The 22,189-nt window shown below is 42.3% G+C and overlaps 2 protein-coding genes across 2 annotated transcripts; one reads left to right on the forward strand and one right to left on the reverse strand.

The window, feature by feature from the left end:
- The first annotated feature begins 523 nt into the window (after positions 1-523).
- LOC135571264 (uncharacterized) lies at positions 524-8,736 on the forward strand. The gene is made up of 2 exons (XM_065017046.1): positions 524-622; positions 7,825-8,736. The coding sequence occupies exons 1-2, from the start codon at positions 524-526 to the stop codon at positions 8,734-8,736; spliced, it is 1,011 nt and encodes a 336-aa protein (XP_064873118.1).
- A 4,349-nt stretch (positions 8,737-13,085) lies between these two features.
- On the reverse strand, positions 13,086-17,520 carry irx1a (iroquois homeobox 1a). Its single transcript, XM_029657211.2, is given in 5 exon segments — positions 13,086-13,468; positions 14,205-14,280; positions 14,657-15,457; positions 15,460-15,649; positions 17,061-17,520. Coding segments are annotated over 5 exon segments (1,371 nt in total). The 5' UTR covers positions 17,307-17,520; the 3' UTR covers positions 13,086-13,410.
- Between the last annotated feature and the right edge of the window lie 4,669 nt (positions 17,521-22,189).

Consider the following 22,189-nt stretch of genomic DNA (forward strand, 5'->3'; position numbering starts at 1 on the left):
ACCACTAACTCAGAGAGGCTGCTGCCTACATTGAGATCCAATCAAAGGCCACTTTAATAAATGGATCACTAGTCACTTATATATAATGCCACATTAATCTTACATTGCTCATATCACATGTATATACTGTATTTTATACCATCTATTGCACCTTGCCTACACCGCTCGGCCATCGCTCATCCACATATACTCAGCAAAAAAAGAAACGTCCTCTCACTGTCAACTGCATTTATTTTCAGCAAACCTAACGTGTATATTTGTATGAACAAGATTCAACAACTGAGACATAAACTGAACAAGTTCCACAGACATGTGACTTACAGAAATGGAATAGTGTGTCCCTGAACAAAGGGGGGTCAAAATCTAAAGTAACAGTCAGTATCTGGTGTGGCCACCAGCTGCATTAAGTACTGCAGCGCATCTCCTCCTCATGGACAACAACAGATTTGCCAGGTCTTGCTGTGAGATGTTACCCCACTCTACCACCACGGAACCTGCAAGTTTCCAGACATTCCTGGGGGGAATGACCCTAGCCCTCATCCTCCGATCTAAGGTCCCAGACGTGCTCAATGGGATTGAGATCCGGGCTCTTCGCTGGCCATGGCAGAACACTGACATTCCGGTCTTGCGGGAAATCACACACAGAACGAGCTGTATGGCTGGTGGCATTGTCATGCTTGAGGGTCATGTCAGGATGAGCCTGCAGGAAGGGTACCACATGAGGGAGGAGGATGTCTTCCCTGTAATACACAGCGTTGAGATTGCCTACAATGACCACAAGCTCAGTCAGATGATGCTGTGACACACCGCCCCAGACCATGACGGACCCTCCACCTCCAAATCGATCCCGCTCCAGAGTACAGGCCTCGGTGTAACGCTCATTCCTTTGACGATAAATGCGAATCCGACCATCACCCTTGGTGAGACAAAACCGTGACTCGTCAGTGAAGAGACCTTTTTGCCAGTCTTGTCTGGTCCAGCGATGGTGGGTTTGTGCCCATAGGCGACGTTGTTGCCGGTAATGCCTGGTGAGGACCTGCCGTACAACAGGCCTACAAGCCCTCAGTCCAGCCTCTAGCAGCTTATTGCGGACAGTCTGAGCACTGATGGAGGGATTGTGCGCTCCTGGTGTAACTAGGGCAGTTGTTGCCATCCTGTACCTGTCCCGCAGGTGTGATGTTCAGATATACTGATCCTGTGCAGGTGTTGTTACACGTGGTCTGTCACTGCGAGGACGATCAGCTGTCCCTCCTGTCTCTCTGTAGCTCTGTCTTAAGCGTCTCACAGTACGGACATTGCAATTTATTGCCCTGGCCACATCTGCATTCCTCATGCCTCCTGGCAGCATGCCTAAGGCACGTTCACACAGATGAGCTGGGCATCTTTCTTTTGCTGTTTTTCAGAGTCAGTAGGAAGGCCTCTTTAGTGCCCTACATTTTCATAACTGTGACCTTAATTGCTGTTAGTGTCTTAACGACCGTTCCACAGGTGCTTGTTCATTAAGTGTTTATGGTTCATTGAACAAGCAGGGAAACAGTGTTTAAACCCTTTACAATGAAGATCTGTGAAGTTATTTGGATTTGTACTAATTATCTTTGAAAGACGGGGTCCTGAAAAACAAACGTTTATTTTTTTGCTGAGTTTACTTATATATGTACATATTCTCATTCACCCCTTTAGATGTGTGTGTATAAGGTAGTTGTTGTGGAATTGTTAGGTTAGATTACTCGTTGGTTATTACTGCATTTTCAGAACTAGAGGCACAAGCATTTCGCTACACTAATTAACATCTGCTAACCATGTGACCAGTAAAATTTGATTTGATTTACTAGAACTACTACCTGTTTCTCCCCAGCATCTCCTAACAGTCCTCTGTGACACAATAGATAAAACACAACTGAGTGGAGGAAGTAGTGTCCCTGGGTTTCAACTGGTGTTTATTTACCTTCCATGGTGCACCTGGGCTCTGACTAAACGGCAGGTCTGGGACCTGGGCTCTGACTAAACGGCAGACCTGGGACCTGGGCTCTGACTAAATGGCAGACCTGGGACCTGGGCTCTGACTAAACGGCAGACCTGGGACCTTACTAACCGGCAGGCCTGGGACCTGGGCTCTGACTAAACGGCAGGCCTGGGAATAGGGCTCTGACTAAACGGCTGGCCTGGGACCTGGGCTCTGACTAAACGGCAGACCTGGGACCTGGGCTCTGACTAAACGGCAGACCTGGGACCTGGGCTCTGACTAAACGGCAGACCTGGGACCTGGGCTATGACTAAATGGCAGGCCTGGGACCTGGGCTCTGACTAAACGGCAGGTCTGGGACCTGGGCTCTGACTAAACGGCAGACCTGGGACCTGGGCTCTGACTAAACAGCAGACATGGGACCTGGGCTCTGACTAAACGGCAGACCTGGGACCTGGGCTCTGACTAAATGGCAGACCTGGGACCTGGGCTCTGACTAAACGGCAGACCTGGGACCTTACTAACCGGCAGACCTGGGACCTGGGCTCTGACTAAACGGCAGGCCTGGGACCTGGGCTCTGACTAAACGGCAGACCTGGGACCTGGGCTCTGACTAAACGGCAGGTCTGGGACCTGGGCTCTGACTAAACGGCAGACCTGGGACCTGGGCTCTGCCTAAACGGCAGGTCTGGGACAATAGGATCTTACAAAACGGCAGACCTAGGAGGCCCATGACATTGTTCGAGACATGGGCTGGGTACTAGGCTCTTACTGCTCCTGCAGCAGACCCAGCATAGGCTCTTCCAGTGGGCAGCAGAGAACCTTTTTATTGTGGACAGGCTGTAGAATTGACACTTCCCAGAGACAGAAGGTCGGGGGGTTGAGTGAGAGTGTTGGCGCGGTGTTGGATAAGCGTTTGGTTTTTTACGCTGCTACCGCCTGTGTGAGAATTATGAAGGCAGGTCTACGGCTCTACTGAGTCCTGCCAATTAACACCCCCGCAGCCACCTCTGCCTGCTACACAAGAGCCCTCATAAATAGTCACCCTATGGTGTAGTGTAAACTACAGTATATACTCTCCAGTGTTAATATCACTCTATAGTGTAAACTACAGTATATACTCTGCAGTGTTAATATCCCTCTATATTGTAAACTACAGTATATACTCTCCAGTGTTAATATCACTCTATAGTGTAAACTACAGTATATACTCTCCAGTGTTAATATCACTCTATAGTGTAAACTACAGTATATACTCTCCAGTGTTAATATCACTCTATAGTGTAAACTACAGTTTATACTCTCCAGTGTTAATATCACTCTATAGTGTAATCTACAGTATATACTCTCCAGTGTTAATATCACTCTATAGTGTAATCTACAGTATATACTCTCCAGTATTAATATCACTCTATAGTGTAATATCACTACAGTATATACTCTCCAGTGTTAATATCACTCTATAGTGTAAACTACAGTATATACTCTCCAAATATCACTCTTTTCTCATAAACTCCAGTGTTAATATCACTCTATAGTGTTACATCGTATTAATATCACTCTATAGTGTAAACTGAGGTAGTGTTACATTGTGAGTTGAGGTAGTGTTACATTGTGTGATGAGGTAGTGTTACATCATGTGTTGAGGTAGTGTTACATCGTGTGATGAGGTAGTGTTACATTGTGTGATGAGGTAGTGTTAATATCATTGTGAGTTGAGGTAGTGTTACATTGTGTGATGAGGTAGTGTTACATTGTGTGATGAGGTAGTGTTACATTGTGTGATGAGGTAGTGTTACATCATGTAGTGTTGAGTTAGTGTTACATTGTGTGATGAGGTAGTGTTACATTGTGTGATGAGGTAGTGTTACATTGTGTGATGAGGTAGTGTTACATTGTGAGTTGAGGTAGTGTTACATTGTGTGATGAGGTAGTGTTACATTGTGTGATGAGGTAGTGTTACATTGTGTGATGAGGTAGTGTTACATCATGTGTTGAGGTAGTGTTACATTGTGTGATGAGGTAGTGTTACATTGTGTGATGAGGTAGTGTTACATTGTGAGTTGAGGTAGTGTTACATTGTGTGATGAGGTAGTGTTACATTGTTGAGGTGTGTGTATGAGGTAGTGTTACAGTGTGTGACTCCAGTAGTGTTACATTGTGTGATGAGGTAGTGTTACATCATGTGTTGAGATAGTGTTACATCATGTGATGAGGTAGTTTTACATTGTGTGATGAGGTAGTGTTACATTGTGTGATGAGGTAGTTTTACATTGTGTGATGAGGTAGTGTTACATCATGTGTTGAGGTAGTGTTACATTGTGTGATGAGGTAGTGTTACATTGTGTGATGAGGTAGTGTTACATTGTGTGATGAGGTAGTGTTACATCATGTGTTGAGGTAGTGTTACATTGTGTGATGAGGTAGTGTTACATTGTGTGATGAGGTAGTGTTACATTGTGTGATGAGGTATTGTTACATTGTGTGATGAGGTAGTGTTACATTGTGTGTTGAGGTAGTGTTACATCGTGTGTTGAGGTAGTGTTACATTGTGTGATGAGGTAGTGTTACATCGTGTGTTGAGGTAAATACAGTCAGTCATATAGATAATAATAAATACAGTCAGCCATATAGAGGAATAATAAATACAGTCAGCCGTATAGATAATAATAAATACAGTCAGCCATATAGATAATAATAAATACAGTCAGTCATATAGAGGAATAATAAATACAGTCAGTCATATAGAGGAATAATAAATACAGTCAGCCATATAGAGGAATAATAAATACAGTCAGTCATATAGATAATAATAATAAATACAGTCAGTCATATAGATAATAATAAATACAGTCAGCCATATAGATAATAATAAATACAGTCAGTCATATAGAGGAATAATAAATACAGTCAGCCATATAGAGGAATAATAAATACAGTCAGTCATATAGATAATAATAAATACAGTCAGTCATATAGAGGAATAATAAATACAGTCAGCCATATAGATAATAATAAATACAGTCAGCCATATAGAGGAATAATAAATACAGTCAGTCATATAGATAATAATAAATACAGTCAGCCATATAGTGGAATAATAAATACAGTCAGCCATATAGATAATAATAAATACAGTCAGCCATATAGATAATAATAAATACAGTCAGCCATATAGATAATAATAAATACAGTCAGCCATATAGAGGAATAATAAATACAGTCAGCCATATAGATAATAATAAATACAGTCAGTCATATAGAGGAATAATAAATACAGTCAGTCATATAGATAATAATAAATACAGTCAGCCATATAGAGGAATAATAAATACAGTCAGCCATATAGAGGAATAATAAATACAGTCAGCCATATAGAGGAATAATAAATACAGTCAGTCATATAGATAATAATAATAAATACAGTCAGCCATATAGATAATAATAAATACAGTCAGTCATATAGAGGAATTATAAATACAGTCAGCCGCCATATAGAGGATTAATAAATACAGTCAGCCATATAGATAATAATAAATACAGTCAGCCATATAGAGGAATAATAAATACAGTCAGTCATATACATAATAATAAATACAGTCAGTCATATAGAGGAATAATAAATACAGTCAGTCATATAGAGGAATAATAAATACAGTCAGCCATATAGAGGAATAATAAATACAGTCAGCCATATAGAGGAATAATAAATACAGTCAGTCATATAGAGGAATAATAAATACAGTCAGCCATATAGAGGAATAATAAATACAGTCAGCCATATAGAGGAATAATAAATACAGTCAGTCATATAGATAATAATAAATACAGTCAGCCATATAGATAATAATAAATACAGTCAGCCATATAGATAATAATAAATACAGTCAGTCATATAGAGGAATAATAAATACAGTCAGCCATATTGAGGAATAATAAATACAGTCAGCCATATAGAGGAATAATAAATACAGTCAGCCATATAGATAATAATAAATACAGTCAGCCATATTGAGGAATAATAAATACAGTCAGCCATATAGAGGAATAATAAATACAGTCAGCCATATAGATAATAATAAATACAGTCAGCCATATAGAGGAATAATAAATACAGTCAGTCATATAGATAATAATAAATACAGTCAGCCATATAGAGGAATAATAAATACAGTCAGCCGTATAGATAATAATAAATACAGTCAGTCATATAGAGGAATAATAAATACAGTCAGTCATATAGAGGAATAATAAATACAGTCAGCCATATAGAGGAATAATAAATACAGTCAGCCATATAGAGGAATAATAAATACAGTCACTCATATAGATAATAATAAATACAGTCAACCGTATAGTGGAATAATAAATACTGTTAGCCGCATAGAGGATTATTAAATACTGTCACCTCAACTGAACTCATATAAAATGTTATTTGTTACATGCGCCAAATACAACATGTGTAGACCTTACCGTTAAATGCTTACTTACAAGCCCTTAACTAACAATGTAGGTGAAGAAATAGAGTTAAGAAAATAGGCCAGTATCCTAGAGTCACCTTTTCACTGTTGACTTTGCTGTTTTGTGGGTACTATTTAATGAAGCTGCCAGTTCAGGACTTGTGAGGCGTCTGTTTGTCAAACTAAACACTGAAATGTACTTGTCCTCTTGCTCAGGTGTGCACCGGGGCCTCCTACCTCTCTTTCTATTCTGGTTAGAGCCAGTTTGCGCTGTTCTGTGAAGGGAGTAGAACACAGCGTTTTAAATGAGCCTTCTGTATTTCTGGGGGCTGTTTTGTACCTAATGAGCCCTCAATATATCTGGCTGTGTGTTTTGACCCTAATGAGCCCCAGGTATTTACAGCTGTGTGTTTTGACCTTAATGAGTTCCAAGTATATTGGGGGGTGTTTTGACCCTAATGATCCGTCAGTATACCTGACCGCATGTTTTGGCCCAAATGAGGCCTCAGTATATCTGGGGTGTGTCTTGACCCTAATGAGCCCTTAGTATATTTGAAGGCTGTTTTGACCGTAATGAGCCCTCAGTATATCTCAAGTGTGTTTTGACCCTAATGATCACTCAGTATATCTGTCCGCGTGTTTTGGCACTAATGAGCCCTCAGTATATTTGGGGGGTGTTTTGACTCTAATGAGCCCTCAGTATATTTGGGGGGTGTTTTGACCCTAATGAAGCCTCAGTATATTTGGGGCTGTTTTGACCTTAATGAGCCCCCAGTATATCTGGGGTGTGTTTTGACCAAGGTGCAGAGCAACATGTTGTCCACAAGGCTCTAGTAGTGTTTTGTTGCTTCTCTGGTCCGTTACCTCTGAGGATCTCTGCTCTGCTCTCAGACACACAGGGAAAGTTCCTCCTATTCTGCTCTATCTCTGCTGATCAAAACAGAGGGAAAGTTCCTCCTATTCTGCTCCATCTCTGCTGATCAAAACACAGGGATGTTCCTCCTATTCTGCTCCATGTCTGCTGATCAAAACAGAGGGAATGTTCCTCCTATTCTGCTCTATCTCTGCTGATCAAAACACAGAGCTTTTTATTAGCCAGAAAATGTCTTCCTCCACGTTCTCCTCTGTCCTGTTCTGGCCTGCTCTGGCCTGCTCTGTCCTGTTCTGGTCTGTTCTGGCCTGCTCTGGCCTGCTCTGGCCAGTTCTGGCCTGGTCAGCAGGGCTTGAGAGCGAATCATCAGCAGCTGCCAAGTCGGTGTTGCTATTTGTGAGAGAGCCATGTGTCTCAGGCCCCAACCTATTCTCAGCCCCCTCTAACCCAGCTATCCAGCCCCCTCCCCCCTCCACAAGAACCATGCAGCCCCCTTCAACTAACCAAACAACTAAGCCCCTCCAACACAGCTATCCAGTCCTCACGAACCCAGTCTCATCCAGCCCCCACCAACCCAGTCTCATCCAGCCCCCACCAACCCAGTCCCATCCAGGCCCCACCAACCCAGTCTCATCCAGCCCCCACCAACCCAGTCTCATCCAGCCCCCACCAACCCAGTCTCATCCAGCCCCCACCAACCCAGTCTCATCCAGCCCCCACCAACCCAGTCTCATCCAGCCCCCACCAACCCAGTCTCATCCAGCCCCACCAACCCAGTCTCATCCAGCCCCCACCAACCCAGTCTCATCCAGCCCCCACCAACCCAGTCTCATCCAGCCCCCACCAACCCAGTCTCATCCAGCCCCCACCAACCCAGTCTCATCCAGCCCCACCAACCCAGTCCCATCCAGCCCCCACCAACCCAGTCTCATCCAGCCCCCACCAACCCAGTCCCATCCAGCCCCCACCAACCCAGTCCCATCCAGCCCCCACCAACCCAGTCCTATCCATTCCCCACCAACCCAGTCCCATCCAGCCCCCACCAACCCAGTCCCATCCAGCCCCCACCAACCCAGTCCCATCCAGCCCCCACCAACCCAGTCTCATCCAGCCCCCACCAACCCAGTCCCATCCAGCCCCCACCAACCCAGTCCCATCCAGCCCCCACCAACCCAGTCCCATCCAGCCCCCACCAACCCAGTCCTATCCATTCCCCACCAACCCAGTCCCATCCAGCCCCCACCAACCCAGTCCCATCCAGCCCCCACCAACCCAGTCTCATCCAGCCCCCACCAACCCAGTCCCATCCAGCCCCCACCAACCCAGTCTCTTCCTGTGGCGTGTTTGATACCGACCTGTCCCTCTTGGAAAGAAAGGCCTGTGACCATGCCATCCATCCCATTCAACCCATTGTGTTCCTGAAACAAGAAGCAGCAGAGTAGTCAGCTGAACACGGTGTTGGGACATTGTTGTAGTGTTGCTACTGACTGACTTGTCGCTCCCAGCTGGGCCAAACCACAGGAGGTATTCAGCCAGCTCTCTCTCACTATGGAGACGATTGGATTAAGGCATCTTCAGAAAGACAACAGACATCTCTGGATGAAAGAGGCAGAGACGACTGTGTTGTAAAGCAAAGGGTTGGGTGAATAGGCTGCTCCTGCCAAAAGACAAGCCGATGATAAACCTTCCCTCCATGGTGTCACCTCTCTGCTCACCCACACTCACACACAAGACACAACTCTACAGCAAAGTAAATGGATCGCTACATTGTGTCAGATTTCAGGCAGCTAAGGGTCACTGTTGTTGTTCAGCAACAAAAGGCATAGTATGGTGTGGGACCACGGCCCGAGACCACATGGAAAATATGTGTCCCAGCGCTGTCCGGGTTAGGCTGGGTTAGGCCGGGTTAGACCGGGTTAGGCTGGGTTAGACCGGGTTAGGCCGGGTTAGGGTTAGGCTGGGTTAGGCTGGGTTAGACCGGGTTAGGGTTAGGCTGGGTCAGGCTGGGTTAGACCGGGTTAGGCCGGGTTAGGCCGGGTTAGGGTTAGGGTTAGATCGGGTTAGGCCGGGTTAGACCGGGTTAGGCCGGGTTAGGCCGGGGTAAATAAGGACGTGTTCTGAACTAATTTGCCTAGTTAAATAATAATATGAGAGTTAACAGGGTTAGGGTTAGATCGGGTTAGGGTTAGGGTTAGACCGGGTTAGACCGGGTTAGGGTTAGACCGGGTTAGGGTTAGGGTTAGACCGGGTTAGGCCTGGGTAAATAATAACATGAGTGTCAACAACACATTGTGTTAGAATATTGTACACTTTCTGGGTTCCCATATGTCCAAATGTTCTTCCTCAAAATAGCAGCAATTTAGTGCCAATTCCCATTATGTATTCATTATTAAAATGTATGTAACTTCTATTTTGTTAATAGGAATGATTAAAAGTCTAATTAATTTTAAATCTTTTAATAATACATGTCATTTTTTCTACATTTCTGTGTTTTATCACATGAGCAACCATTAAATCGATAATATATTAAACTGTATTTCACTTTAATTCATTGGAAAAGGTCATTGCCCATACTGCTCATTATCATAATCATTTCTGTCATTAAACTAATAATAATTGTTGTTACTTTATTATACCATGGGCTGTTGTTTTTGTGTTGTTGTTTACACTTGTTGGCCACTAAATAACAGGCGGTAAATATTAGATAACTTTCCTTAGCATTAACATCGAATCACCTCTACAGTTTATCTTTACGCTGTCTAAAATGCATTTGTCTGGAGTGTTTAATGGCGTCTCTCTCCGCTGTGGCCCGGGGCGCTGGGAGGACCAGCTCACAGTGACAGCCTAATTATAGGCTCCTAGCCGCTTTATTACTCATTAAACAATCAACTGTACATCCACCGCTAAATGATTTGTGTTGTTGTATATATTAGGGAAACATAATATAATGGCAGGCTGCAGCTAGCGGCGCTGCAAACCTCAAGGTGCTTCGCTACAAAACCCAGAAACCAGACACCGGGGGGGTTATTTCATTTCAACTACAAAAGGCTCGTGAGAAGATGTGACGTGCGAATGTCGAGTAAAAAGATGACATTCCATGCCTTGACTTCCGGGAAGGGCTGTCTTTTGTCCATCTGAATATATCAGCGCATTTAAACACTGAGGCATGTTGTTTATTCAGACATTATCTGGTTCATTATATTATAAGTACTTTTTTTTATTTCTGCGTTTCACGTTGTGTCTTGACTGGGTTGATTTTCCTTTTTTTCCTTCATAGTAATTTACAAGGGCGATTGAAACGTCATGGCGCGTGATCTTAAAGAAGTAAATCATCATCCCCAAATCCATACATGAATTAACCTACCGATGGAGATCTGAGAGATGGCTGAGCTCTGTGTATAGCTAAACAAAGTTGCTGATAATATAATGAATTGTGTTTTTTGACAGAAGGCACAACAAACACATCTGACCCTGTCCTGCCTTTACCACCCCTCTGACCTGGTTAATTTTCTAACAGGCTTTTAACGGCGTAACTGTTTAGCGAACTGCCATCAAAATGTCACAAATTTATGCGCATAAATGTTCCTCTCCTTGAGAGAAGTCAACGTTTAGTGAAAAATAAGGCCACTTTGACCCCGGAATTAACACGGTGGAGACTGCTGCAGTGCGCACTGAGGTGGCCTAGATCTTCATTTGATTAATTCAATTCTGTTAGACCTCCATCACTCTGCCTTGCTCTTTGGAAAAAATACTCAAATAAGTTTTCATTGCGAAATAATCTCTCAAGTTTACTAATATAGGACAACACCAATCTTTAGTCTTTGTAAAATGATTAGAAAATAAGTATTTTAAATAGCCTTTGTTAATTAACGCTGAATGGAAATGATTTGACCCTCACAAGCAACGGGGCAAGGGAAAACGGTTATGGTTTAAAGTATATATAGAACATATGTTTCCAATCTTCTAAGAGTAATTATATTCTAAACTTTATCTGACCACACACACTGTGAGATAGTTTATTTTATTTAACCTTTATTTAACTAGGAAAGTCAGTTAAGAAAATACATTCTTATTTACAATGAGGCCCTACCCCGGGCAAACCCTAACCCGGACGACGCTGGGCCAATTGTGCGCTACACTATGGGACTCCTAATCACGGCCGGTTGTGATACAGCCTGGAATCGAACCAATGTGTCTGTAGTGTATGACACAAGCACTGAGATGCAGTTCCGTAAACCGCTGCGCCACTTGGGAGCAAATAAAACTTTGATAACATATAATATTTTGACTCATTATTCTAGGCTAACTTTGGTTGCGTATTCGAAGTTGTAAAAAGTTCCAAGTTGTCAAGTGTTTCTAGAGTTTAAAGTGGAAATATTTTGACTTGGTCTATATTATTTATCTGTAAATGTACTGAAGCCTATAGAGGTCGCTGTGATACAACAATAGACAGGCACGGAGCCAGCCGACACGTTCAGCCTGCCGTACCTCCAAACAGCGAATACAACATATATTCGTCTATTGCAAATACTACAATAAAATATTCAATTTAACCATTTTCAATAGGGATGTTGACATTGCGTTATCCCCACAAAATATGTAACATGAAATGTAATTGTTATAAAAACCAGTTTTAGGTGGCTATTATTAGTTTATATTTGTTTAATAGTTGTTTTTTAATTTGAATGAAACCTGTTAATATTATCGTGTTTAATGTCGGCCTAAGATATCGTTCTGATTCTGTATTGACGTCTGATCGTTGTGGATCCACATTACCACCGTTCATTCCAATCACCGAAACAATGTTACACTTCAAATGACATCACCATAATCCTTGCAGTTGTTGCTCATCACGAAGCTTTTATTAAAGTGATTGAATAGAATGAGCTTCCTTCAGTCCCAATAACCATGCCTATAACTTTTCCGATCACATGTAGCTGGCCGGACCCCAACACAGTTAGTAACCCTGCTAACAACGTCACCGGACCGCTAACCTCTCACTATCAATAATATATTACCGAATCGACTTCTCTTTCTGACAGATTAGATTTTAACCATTTGATTTTGTTTGGGCAGGGCGTTCCCACATTATTACTTAATGATGCTCCCAGCTGCTTCTGTCCATTTCCCGGCACCAGCAACCATCTGGCCGGTTATTAGCACCTCAATGCGTCGACGCTCCCTCCTCATTTAACTGGAGAAAGTGGAATAACATTAGATGAGAGGGTCGGTATTATCCGCTGCGTTACCCGCTCTACCCTCTCTCTAACAGGGGACGAGGTGCAAGGCGGGTTCCTCTCTCTAACAGGGTCGGTATTATCCGCTGCGTTACCCGCTCTACCCTCTCTCTAACAGGGGACGAGGTGCAAGGCGGGTTCCTCTCTCTAACAGGGTCGGTATTATCCGCTGCGTTACCCGCTCTACCCTCTCTCTAACAGGGGACGAGGTGCAAGGCGGGTTCCTCTCAGCTGCTAATCATTACATTGGAATGAAACGTCTTAGCGTTAGTTATGATAAGCCATTTACCCTGACGGATGTGTGTAGTAATACTACTACTACTACTACTAATAATAATAATAATAATAATAATAGCAATAACAATAATAATAATAACAATAATAATAATAACAATAATAATAGTAATAATAATTATACTGATAATAATCTACTAGGTTGAACCTAATGGTTGAATAATATTGTGCAACAGAGAGGGTCCCCTGTTCTCTAAATATGTCACCGTGTCAGAGCTGTTTGATCCAGAAAATACAACAAAAAAACAAAAGATGCTATATTCTGATTTCTCGATAATTTCATTTAGTTTATTAGACAAAATATACGATCTGGACAAATGTCGTCAACGCACTATTTACACATGTAAAATCAGTGTATGTACAGAGCAGAAGAACGACAGAAGGAAAAGCCTACCAAACGTCCCGGGGTAAAGAGCAGGGAATAACAGGCGTCATTATTTACAACAATAGACGAGATCCTGCCACAGGAGTTTATAGCAAATTAGCCATTTGCTCTGAACGCTACGGTGAATTAAGTTATTTCTCATTGTCCTTTTCTGAGTGCGTAAAGTCTTTTTTTTTCCACCCCAGGGCAGAATGTCTTGATCAAGCCGAGGAGAGGGCCGTTAGAACCAGCTGCGGGGCTTCTTGCTGAGTCCTGGGGCTGAAAGAGCACAGAGGAGGACGAAGAGAACAATGAAAAGACAGAACCGTTTTTTCTATACAATAGAATATTATTTTCAAGTAGCCTGGTCACTGGGTCAACATACAGAACATGTCATCTAGGATTCTATATCTCTTCAAGTGTTCCTGTCAACGCGTTTTACCTTATATCAGGAACTTGTATTTAAAGCATATCATTTATGACACGAATGATTAATTCCACGTGTGTATGATACATGCCAAACCACACACACAAACAGGCCGTGATTTGAGGATGGTACTGCCAGCAGCGGCCTAGTGCTAACAGTGGGAAGAAAGAGGGGTCTGTGTAAATGTTAGCACTCCAGACGGGGAGAAGTCTTCTGCTAGAACGCTCCCCAGGGCCGGGCTGCTCCCCGGGGTCTTTAGGGAAGCCGAGCCCCAGACAGGTCCCGTTTTACGGGGGACTTGATAAGTAGTCAGCCTCCAGAGGGAGGGAATTAGGAGAAGGGGGGGGGGCTGGAGCCGAAACCCCGTGTCACCCGGGGAAGAACAACTCTTTTTTAGAAGCCAGACCCATCTCTCACATCTGTCCACCAGGAAACCAGTCCCTATACCTTCTAAGAGCCGAACCACAACACACCGCAGAATGGCCCCATTTTGGAGGAAATCATTTGATATTACAATATTAGAATATCAGTCTTACTGTTATAATTTAGCCCAACTGCGTTTAGCCAATCATTCAAACAGCGTCTTACCCATCATGAAGGGGTCTGAATGAGGACTTCAGAGATTGCGTTGGAGGAGAGACACTTCTTACAACGTTTTCACGGTCTGAAATAAAAGGATTCAACTCATTACAAAATTACCATAAAAATATATTTTATTTTAATTAAATACCTAAGTAATAACTTAATGCTTCTGTGTCATTGTTATTATTATAATGATCATTATTATAACAAATAATGTGTGTGTGTGTGTGTGTGTGTGTGTGTGTGTGTGTGTGTGTGTGTGTGTGTGTGTGTGTGTGGTGTGTGTGTGTGTGTGTGTGTGTGAGTAGACATTTTAGTCGTTTTAAAAGCACTTTTGGACAAAATACAATTGATAGGCTATGCATTTTGCATTAACAGTATTTTCTATGATTTTTGCTTCACCAAATATAACAGTAAATAATGCTTTGGGCATACGATCATAACTGGTGCAGACCTACCTATGTGCTTGGGGCTGAGTTGTGGCGAGGCTCCGGGCGACACCAACACCGAGGCCTGCTGCTGCTGCAGTTGGGTCTGTAAGTGGAGGTTATGATGATGGTGCTGATTAACTCCTAGAAACGACCGGACATTGAGCAGAGAGTTCTGCCCCAGGAAAGCTCCGTTGGTCCAGTTATGGAACTTGCCTATCTGGCAGGTGTATAGTCCGTGAGAGGGCAGGAAGGCTGGGTGTTGCATCTGAGGCGGGGTGTGACCGGTAGGGCCGGAGGGAGAGGTGGACTTGACAGAACTATCAGGACTGGTAGCCGTCTCAGCTAACGACCAGATTTTAGGCTTATTGTTCACTGGGAGCTGAAAACTTCCCTGTCTGTCCGGGGACACAACTCTGGTGTTGCTGTTGCTATCAGAAAGTTCCTTCCCGGAGGAAATTGAGTTCTTAGATTTGTCGAAGGCCTCGTGCTGCAGAGCGAAGGCCCGCCGTTTCTCCAGACTGTCCAGTTCTCGGTTTCGCGCTCTGCCCTCCGGTTTATCATCGTCCTCCTCATTGCTCTGATCTCCATCGTTGTCGTCTATCTTGTCTATATCGATGCTCTCTAGATCGATCTCCTCCTCGTCATCGTTCTTCTCCGCGTCTCCCTCGTTGTCGGAGCCGAAGATGTTTCCATCCTCGTCCTCTTTACTCCTGGCTCCCCACGTCACCTTGTTCTCCTTCTTCAACCTCCTCCTGGCGTTAGCGAACCAGGTGGACACCTGCGTCAGGGTCATCTTAGTAATGATGGCCAACATGATCTTCTCTCCTTGGTGGGGTAGGGGTTCTTCCTGTGCTCATTGAGCCAGGCCTTCAGCGTGCTGGTACTCTCCCGGGTCGCGTTCTTGGGCCTGGCCGGGTCCCCGTACTGGAACTGACCGTAAGGGTAGAAAGCTGGCGAGGTGTGGGCCGCGAAGCTGCCGGGGTGGACGCCAGGACTGTCCTTCAGCTCGTACTGGGAGCCCTGGAAGGATGAACAACGCCACAGGATTGGTTAATATGTTGCTTAGAAACACGTTAATTTCTATAAATGCCCAATACCACACATATATTTCGACATGAATAGCATTTAAAAATGGGCCTACTCGCTTGGATATCCCTGTAACTCGTTTATGTGAATTACAGTTTGGGTTAATGTCCTTCAATAACGTCCAAAAGTTCCGAAAACTATAAACACTCACAACTGATGTATTATATTTAAGCCTTCATATTTAAGAGTATAGCTATACACACACACACATGTATTCATGATACGTTTTCGCGTTTTAATTACTGAGGTGAGTAGAACTACTTTTAACGCATTTGACCGAAATGGCGTCAGTTGTCACTGCGGCCTAGTCTGTTCCTATTGTTATTTAAGAAATACTATTTCTGTATCAAATACAGATGGAAGTAAGTATTACAATTGTTAAATGAAGTGTATTTTGTAGGACAGTATAAAATGTCAATGTCATCATGATTGTAAATGATTTATTTGATTCAGAAGGAGAAACTGTGATGTCTGTTTTAAAGAAGGCCTGGACACGCTGCATTCGTGGAACCGGGTGCTGTAGCGATGAACTGCATTCTTTTGGAAAGTCTCTGTAAATGGTTATTTTTCCATGTCAGGCTATAAACCTTTAAAATATATATTTCATAAATACGTACGTCTTATCCTCAAATAATTTTCCTCGAAATAAATACAACAAAGTAGAACTATGTTGCGAGACAAAATTATAATATAATGTCTAGGTCATTGTCGAGGCCTGGACTATGTTTTTGACGTAATGGTTTTGTTTATATAGCTACTATTTTAAATGATTTGTTAAATGATTTGTGTGCGTGACAAATTCATGCAAAGGCCTTTGTTGTTTCGATTCACCAAAACGAATAGCTGTCTTTAGTGAAATTTCAGAAGCCGAGGACCAATGCTATAATAATTAAAATCAACTAAAACTATATCATTTGTGTCACACGCACCATTATCTAGACTAAACGCTCTTTTATACTAAATAACCTCTCCCTCAAACCGAACCGCACACCGGTTTTTGGCTCATCTAGTACATCCAACAACATTTATTTATTTGAATGCAGCTCGAACAAAACTGCCACTTCAAACGACTAATACACTTCCAAAGTAGGTTTACGAATAATGAATATTACTCCAATATTTAAGACGGGTAGATAAAAGTTATAGATGCATTGTCATTTCTTATCAACAAACTTTCGGAGAGCGCGAGTATATGCAACTTGCAAAGAAACCCGCAGAATGAATAGTTCTCAGCCGTCTTTTCACGTGCTTTTTTTCCCACGCAAAATAAGTGCCACACTTGGCGTAAAGCAACCATACAGACCACTATAATACAACAGCAGAAGTATAGAAACAGCCCTTTTACCATTTGAGAGAACAGAGCCAGGTCTGCGCTGCTGTAAGGCAGGAATGCGCTGTAGTTGTGTGCAGTGTAGGGGTTTGCGTACATGCCCAACACCGAGGTGACTGCAGCCGCAGCAGCCGACTGGTTTCCCGCTAACTCAGAGCTCCCTCCCCGGGACGACGGAGTCAGGACCCCCGGGCGATCCCCGCCGTACACCGCTTGGGAGGCACTTAAGTACTGAGGGTAGCCCAACTGGGGGAAAGACATCCTCTCCGCCGAGTCGTATGCCAAAACACGTCGGAACACGAGACCGAAGCGTAAAGAAGTCAAAGAGAAAGTGGCCAGGAAGCACAGCAGCAATAGGTCACAATGGTTCTTCTGCTATTCTTTCAATCTCAGCTGCTCTCTTTCGCTGCAATACCGTTGGATGTGATCACATCAACAATTGAGCTCCAACTGATGTGCCTGCCCCCAGGTCTCAGCCTGATCTCTCAGATACAATTTGAAGTTTATGCTTTGATTGGCATCCCACTTGAGCTGCAAGCTCCTCCTCGCCGGAGCATGTGGCTAGAGCATTGGCTGGGCCGCTGTCCCAGTGTTGGGAGTATTGTATGTTAAATGTTTAGCATTACAGTCCATTCACTGAAGCTTTGATTGTTGTATGACAACCTGTCTACACGACTTTACAGCTGTCCAACATAGTGGGATAAAGCACAAGGAGCAGGGAACTTCCTGAATACGTTCAACGGTCATTAACACAGAACAGTACAGGAGGGGAATGGTGGACTTGTTCTATAGGACTTATCAGAACATTTACTCTCTCATTTAGACATTTTACAAAGTATGTCTATAGGCTATTTGGGAGTCTGCAATTTTATTGAGTTTATTCTATTTTCTATTTGTTATTTCTATTATGTTATTATTCTGTCCAATCTCCGAATTGATGAACGTGGAAAATGACACGAAGACATGGAACGGGATGTTGTCGATCATTTAGAATAAAACCTAAAATCATAAGTAGATTGAGATAAGGGGTCAGTCGGACACAGGTACAATTCCCCAAGGCGTTATGATAGTGTGTCATGTCATGGTAGTATTATTATATAGCTTTAGGGATGGATGAAGAACATGAACTTTGTTAGGCTATAGCGAAGTGGATGGACACATAGTGTCCTCTTACGCAAGCTTGTTGTTACTAATTGAAATTCAGCTCTGCTGGTGCTTATAGAAAATGCTTAACCTTCATTCTGTTTTTAGCCACCCCACCCCACCCCACCCCACCCCTTCACGTTATTTGTGTGTGTGCTTGTCTGCCTGTGTGGTGATGGGAGCTTAGTGTTTTCTATCAGACCAACTTAAAGCAGATAGGTAGTTGAGTGTAACAGATAGGTAGTTGAGTGTAACAGATAGGTAGTTGAGTGTAACAGATAGGTAGTTGTTTGTAACAGATAGGTAGTTGAGTGTAACAGATAGGTAGTTGTTTGTAACAGATAGGTAGTTGAGTGTAACAGATAGGTAGTTGAGTGTAACAGATAGGTAGTTGAGTGTAACAGATAGGTAGTTGAGTGTAACATATAGGTAGTTGAGTGTAACAGATAGGTAGTTGTTTGTAACAGATAGGTAGTTGAGTGTAACATATAGGTAGTTGAGTGTAACAGATAGGTAGTTGAGTGTAACAGATAGGTAGTTGTTTGTAACAGATAGGTAGTTGAGTGTAACAGATAGGTAGTTGAGTGTAACAGATAGGTAGTTGTTTGTAACAGATAGGTAGTTGAGTGTAACAGATAGGTAGTTGAGTGTAACAGATAGGTAGTTGAGTGTAACAGATAGGTAGTTGTTTGTAACAGATAGGTAGTTGAGTGTAACAGATAGGTAGTTGTTTGTAACAGATAGGTAGTTGAGTGTAACAGATAGGTAGTTGAGTGTAACAGATAGGTAGTTGAGTGTAACAGATAGGTAGTTGTTTGTAACAGATAGGTAGTTGAGTGTAACAGATAGGTAGTTGTTTGTAACAGATAGGTAGTTGAGTGTAACAGATAGGTAGTTGTTTGTAACAGATAGGTAGTTGAGTGTAACAGAACAGATAGGTAGTTGAGTGTAACAGATAGGTAGTTGAGTGTAACAGATAGGTAGTTGAGTGTAACAGATAGGTAGTTGAGTGTAACAGATAGGTAGTTGAGTGTAACAGATAGGTAGTTGAGTGTAACAGATAGGTAGTTGAGTGTAACAGATAGGTAGTTGTTTGTAACAGATAGGTAGTTGAGTGTAACAGATAGGTAGTTGAGTGTAACAGATAGGTAGTTGAGTGTAACAGATAGGTAGTTTGTAACAGATAGGTAGTTGAGTGTAACAGATAGGTAGTTGAGTGTAACAGATAGGTAGTTGTTTGTAACAGATAGGTAGTTGTTTGTAACAGATAGGTAGTTGCAGCCCACTTAGTTATTATTCAGTTGGACCCTAAAAACCAGAAGACAACTGAAACAAACTGTATCACTACTAACAGTTGGGCATATTAAATTGCATACGTTTCACTGGGCTAATAAGACAATGCATTCATATACATGTTATACTATCTTCAAAGACTGTAAACAAAGTTTTAACAAAGTTTTGAATGTACTTGGACACCACTTTAGAGGAAACTATCAAGTCAAACTGTACTTTGACTACATGTCACTAGCTATGTTTCAAATTAACTTGTCCAGTGTATTTTTGTGCGATATTTAGAAAGTATTTAGAAAATAGACGCGACAATTTCCTGATAGGTGCGTTTCCATGTAACTATTATGTGTCGATAAAAACCGCGGACCACAATGACGTCACACCTACAAAATAAAAAATCAATACTTTTTTTGCAGAAACCTACAGTGTCGAATACACATTCTGTGGTTGAAGTGTTTACATTACACGTTTAGGCAAATGGCGCACAGCTACATTCTCGGCAGCCTGTATGCTTTCCCACCTGTCTGTTTAACATCTCAGAACGGGAAGGCCAGCATTATTAGAATAATGCCGTAATTTACTAATATTTGCCATATATTCTAATAATTCTCATATGCCAACGTATCGCCACGGTCCGCGCCATGGTGAAACTTACACTCCTGAATATTTGATATAATTGGAAGGTGAAACTTGCCAGTCAACCAGAAAAGCAAGACGAAGCTGTTCAGGCATTCTTGAAAGTCAGGACAATCATCAGCAAATAAACATTATGTTTTATATTTGTTTAAAAATATTTGGCAAAAGCAGTAGATATTTATAATTAAATGCGGAGTGGAGCTTTATAGTTATGCGGTGACATCACGCGCCCCGCGGACCTTAAAAAAGATTCCTCAATCATATTCGACAAACACCGTTTCCGTCATCATTTGCCGCAATAAGGAAAGTTCTTCAAAATAAAAATCCACCCCTGTTGAACGGATGCAAATGTTGTCGATCTTTAGAAAATGTATCTCATATCTGCAGTTACCATTTACATATGTCACAATATTTATTGTTGTTGGGACATTGCTTTTGTCGCATAAACCTGGGTCAATGTAAACCTGCCTACTGATTAATGGGGACTATAATAGAACTAAAGAGATAAACCTGGGTCAATGTAAACCTGCCTACTGATTAATAGGAACTATAATAGAACTAAAGAGATAAACCTGGGTCAATGTAAACCTGCCTACTGATTAATAGGAACTATAATAGAACTAAAGAGATAAACCTGGGTCAATGTAAACCTGCCTACTGATTAATAGGGACTATAATAAAACTAAAGAGAACGCCGAATTATCACTCATATCACAAACATCGTTTTTTTGTGTACACAGATAAATCCATTTTTTTAAGCTACAAAACTAGGCCTAAATAAGCGCTAGAACAAGTAACGTTGGATGGGCTGTTTACATCAAAACACTGAAATACAAACAATACATCCTTTTCAATCTCGGACTGCAATAAATATCTGTTGGCCTGCTGATATCGCTAAACGGGGCCATCCGTGGTTGTTATTCCATCTGCAGAGGATGACACTTCTGTCGCCCGAACCGAACACTTTCAGAGCACCACGTGGACTCACCTATGTGGGGGGTCGCTGTTACTCGGTTTGAAACCAACCATCTCGTCTTCGTGGTGCTTGAAAGGGTTGTGTAGATTGAATACTTGGGGACTGAGCCGGAGTCAGCGATATGATCTGCTCCAGATGGCTCAGAGTGGATATTGCAGCGCGATGATCAGTCTGGGATATCTGAGGGCACTGATGGTAATCAGCGGAACACATCAGAAATAGGACGAACGGTGATTGTGATAACCTGCTGGAAATGTGCTGGCGAGAGATGGAGCAGATTGTACGCGGGGAATATCTCCTGATGGAGATGACAGAGACGTTGAAAAAATACATTTTAAAATTAAATATATAAAGGGTGAGAATCACTCAAAATAATAAAGAACAATTATAATATAAATAGTAAATACAGTAGCAGCAATAAGCTGGTTATAATAATAATAATAATAATAATAATAATAATAATAATAATTAAATACTTATTTTGTATTTTTTTTTATTAGCAATAAATGTAACCAGAGGACATTATCTAAAACGTTACCTTCACCTTATGCGTTTCAGAGTTATGTTTTAAATTGAGACATTCTCCTCAAATCTGTAAAATGTTGTATGACAATGTCTATAATATATCTGCATGTCGTATTACCATGGAAAGTGTATTTAACCTGGTGGAAATGTGACTCCTGGCAAACAATGGCACGTGGTCAGGGCAATAAAGCGTGTTCTCCGTTAACTGATTTATTAGCCTTGTTAAAGTCTCATTACCACTTCGCCGCGCGCGCTCACACCGGGAGAATAGTAGGTTAACACGTTCAGGCGGAAACTGTTTGCCCCTTAATGCTAAAAGCAGCAGCCCCTCTTCCACAGTAATAATAATGTATTCACTCTGGATACTGTTCCGAGAAACAGATGGACTTCTACCACACACGCATGTCGCACGGTGTCACTCATCGATAATCCCAACCTTATGTGCCACACACACACACACACACACACACACACACACACACACACACACACACACACACACACACACACACACACACACACACACACACACACGCACACACACACACACTCATATATTCTGGGTTTATTCTGT

The sequence above is a fragment of the Oncorhynchus nerka genome, unplaced genomic scaffold (assembly GCF_034236695.1).
Source record: "Oncorhynchus nerka isolate Pitt River unplaced genomic scaffold, Oner_Uvic_2.0 unplaced_scaffold_457, whole genome shotgun sequence".
Lineage (NCBI taxonomy): Eukaryota > Metazoa > Chordata > Actinopteri > Salmoniformes > Salmonidae > Oncorhynchus > Oncorhynchus nerka.

What these genes read in the sequence shown, in the direction of transcription:
- LOC135571264 (XM_065017046.1), top strand. Translation starts at nt 524, where the DNA reads ATGACCCTAGCCCTCATCCTCCGATCTAAGGTCCCAGACGTGCTCAAT. An exon ending in GGCAGAACACTGACATTCCG is followed by an intron (nt 623 to 7,824) that starts GTCTTGCGGGAA and finishes CCTCCAACACAG; the next exon opens with CTATCCAGTCCTCACGAACC.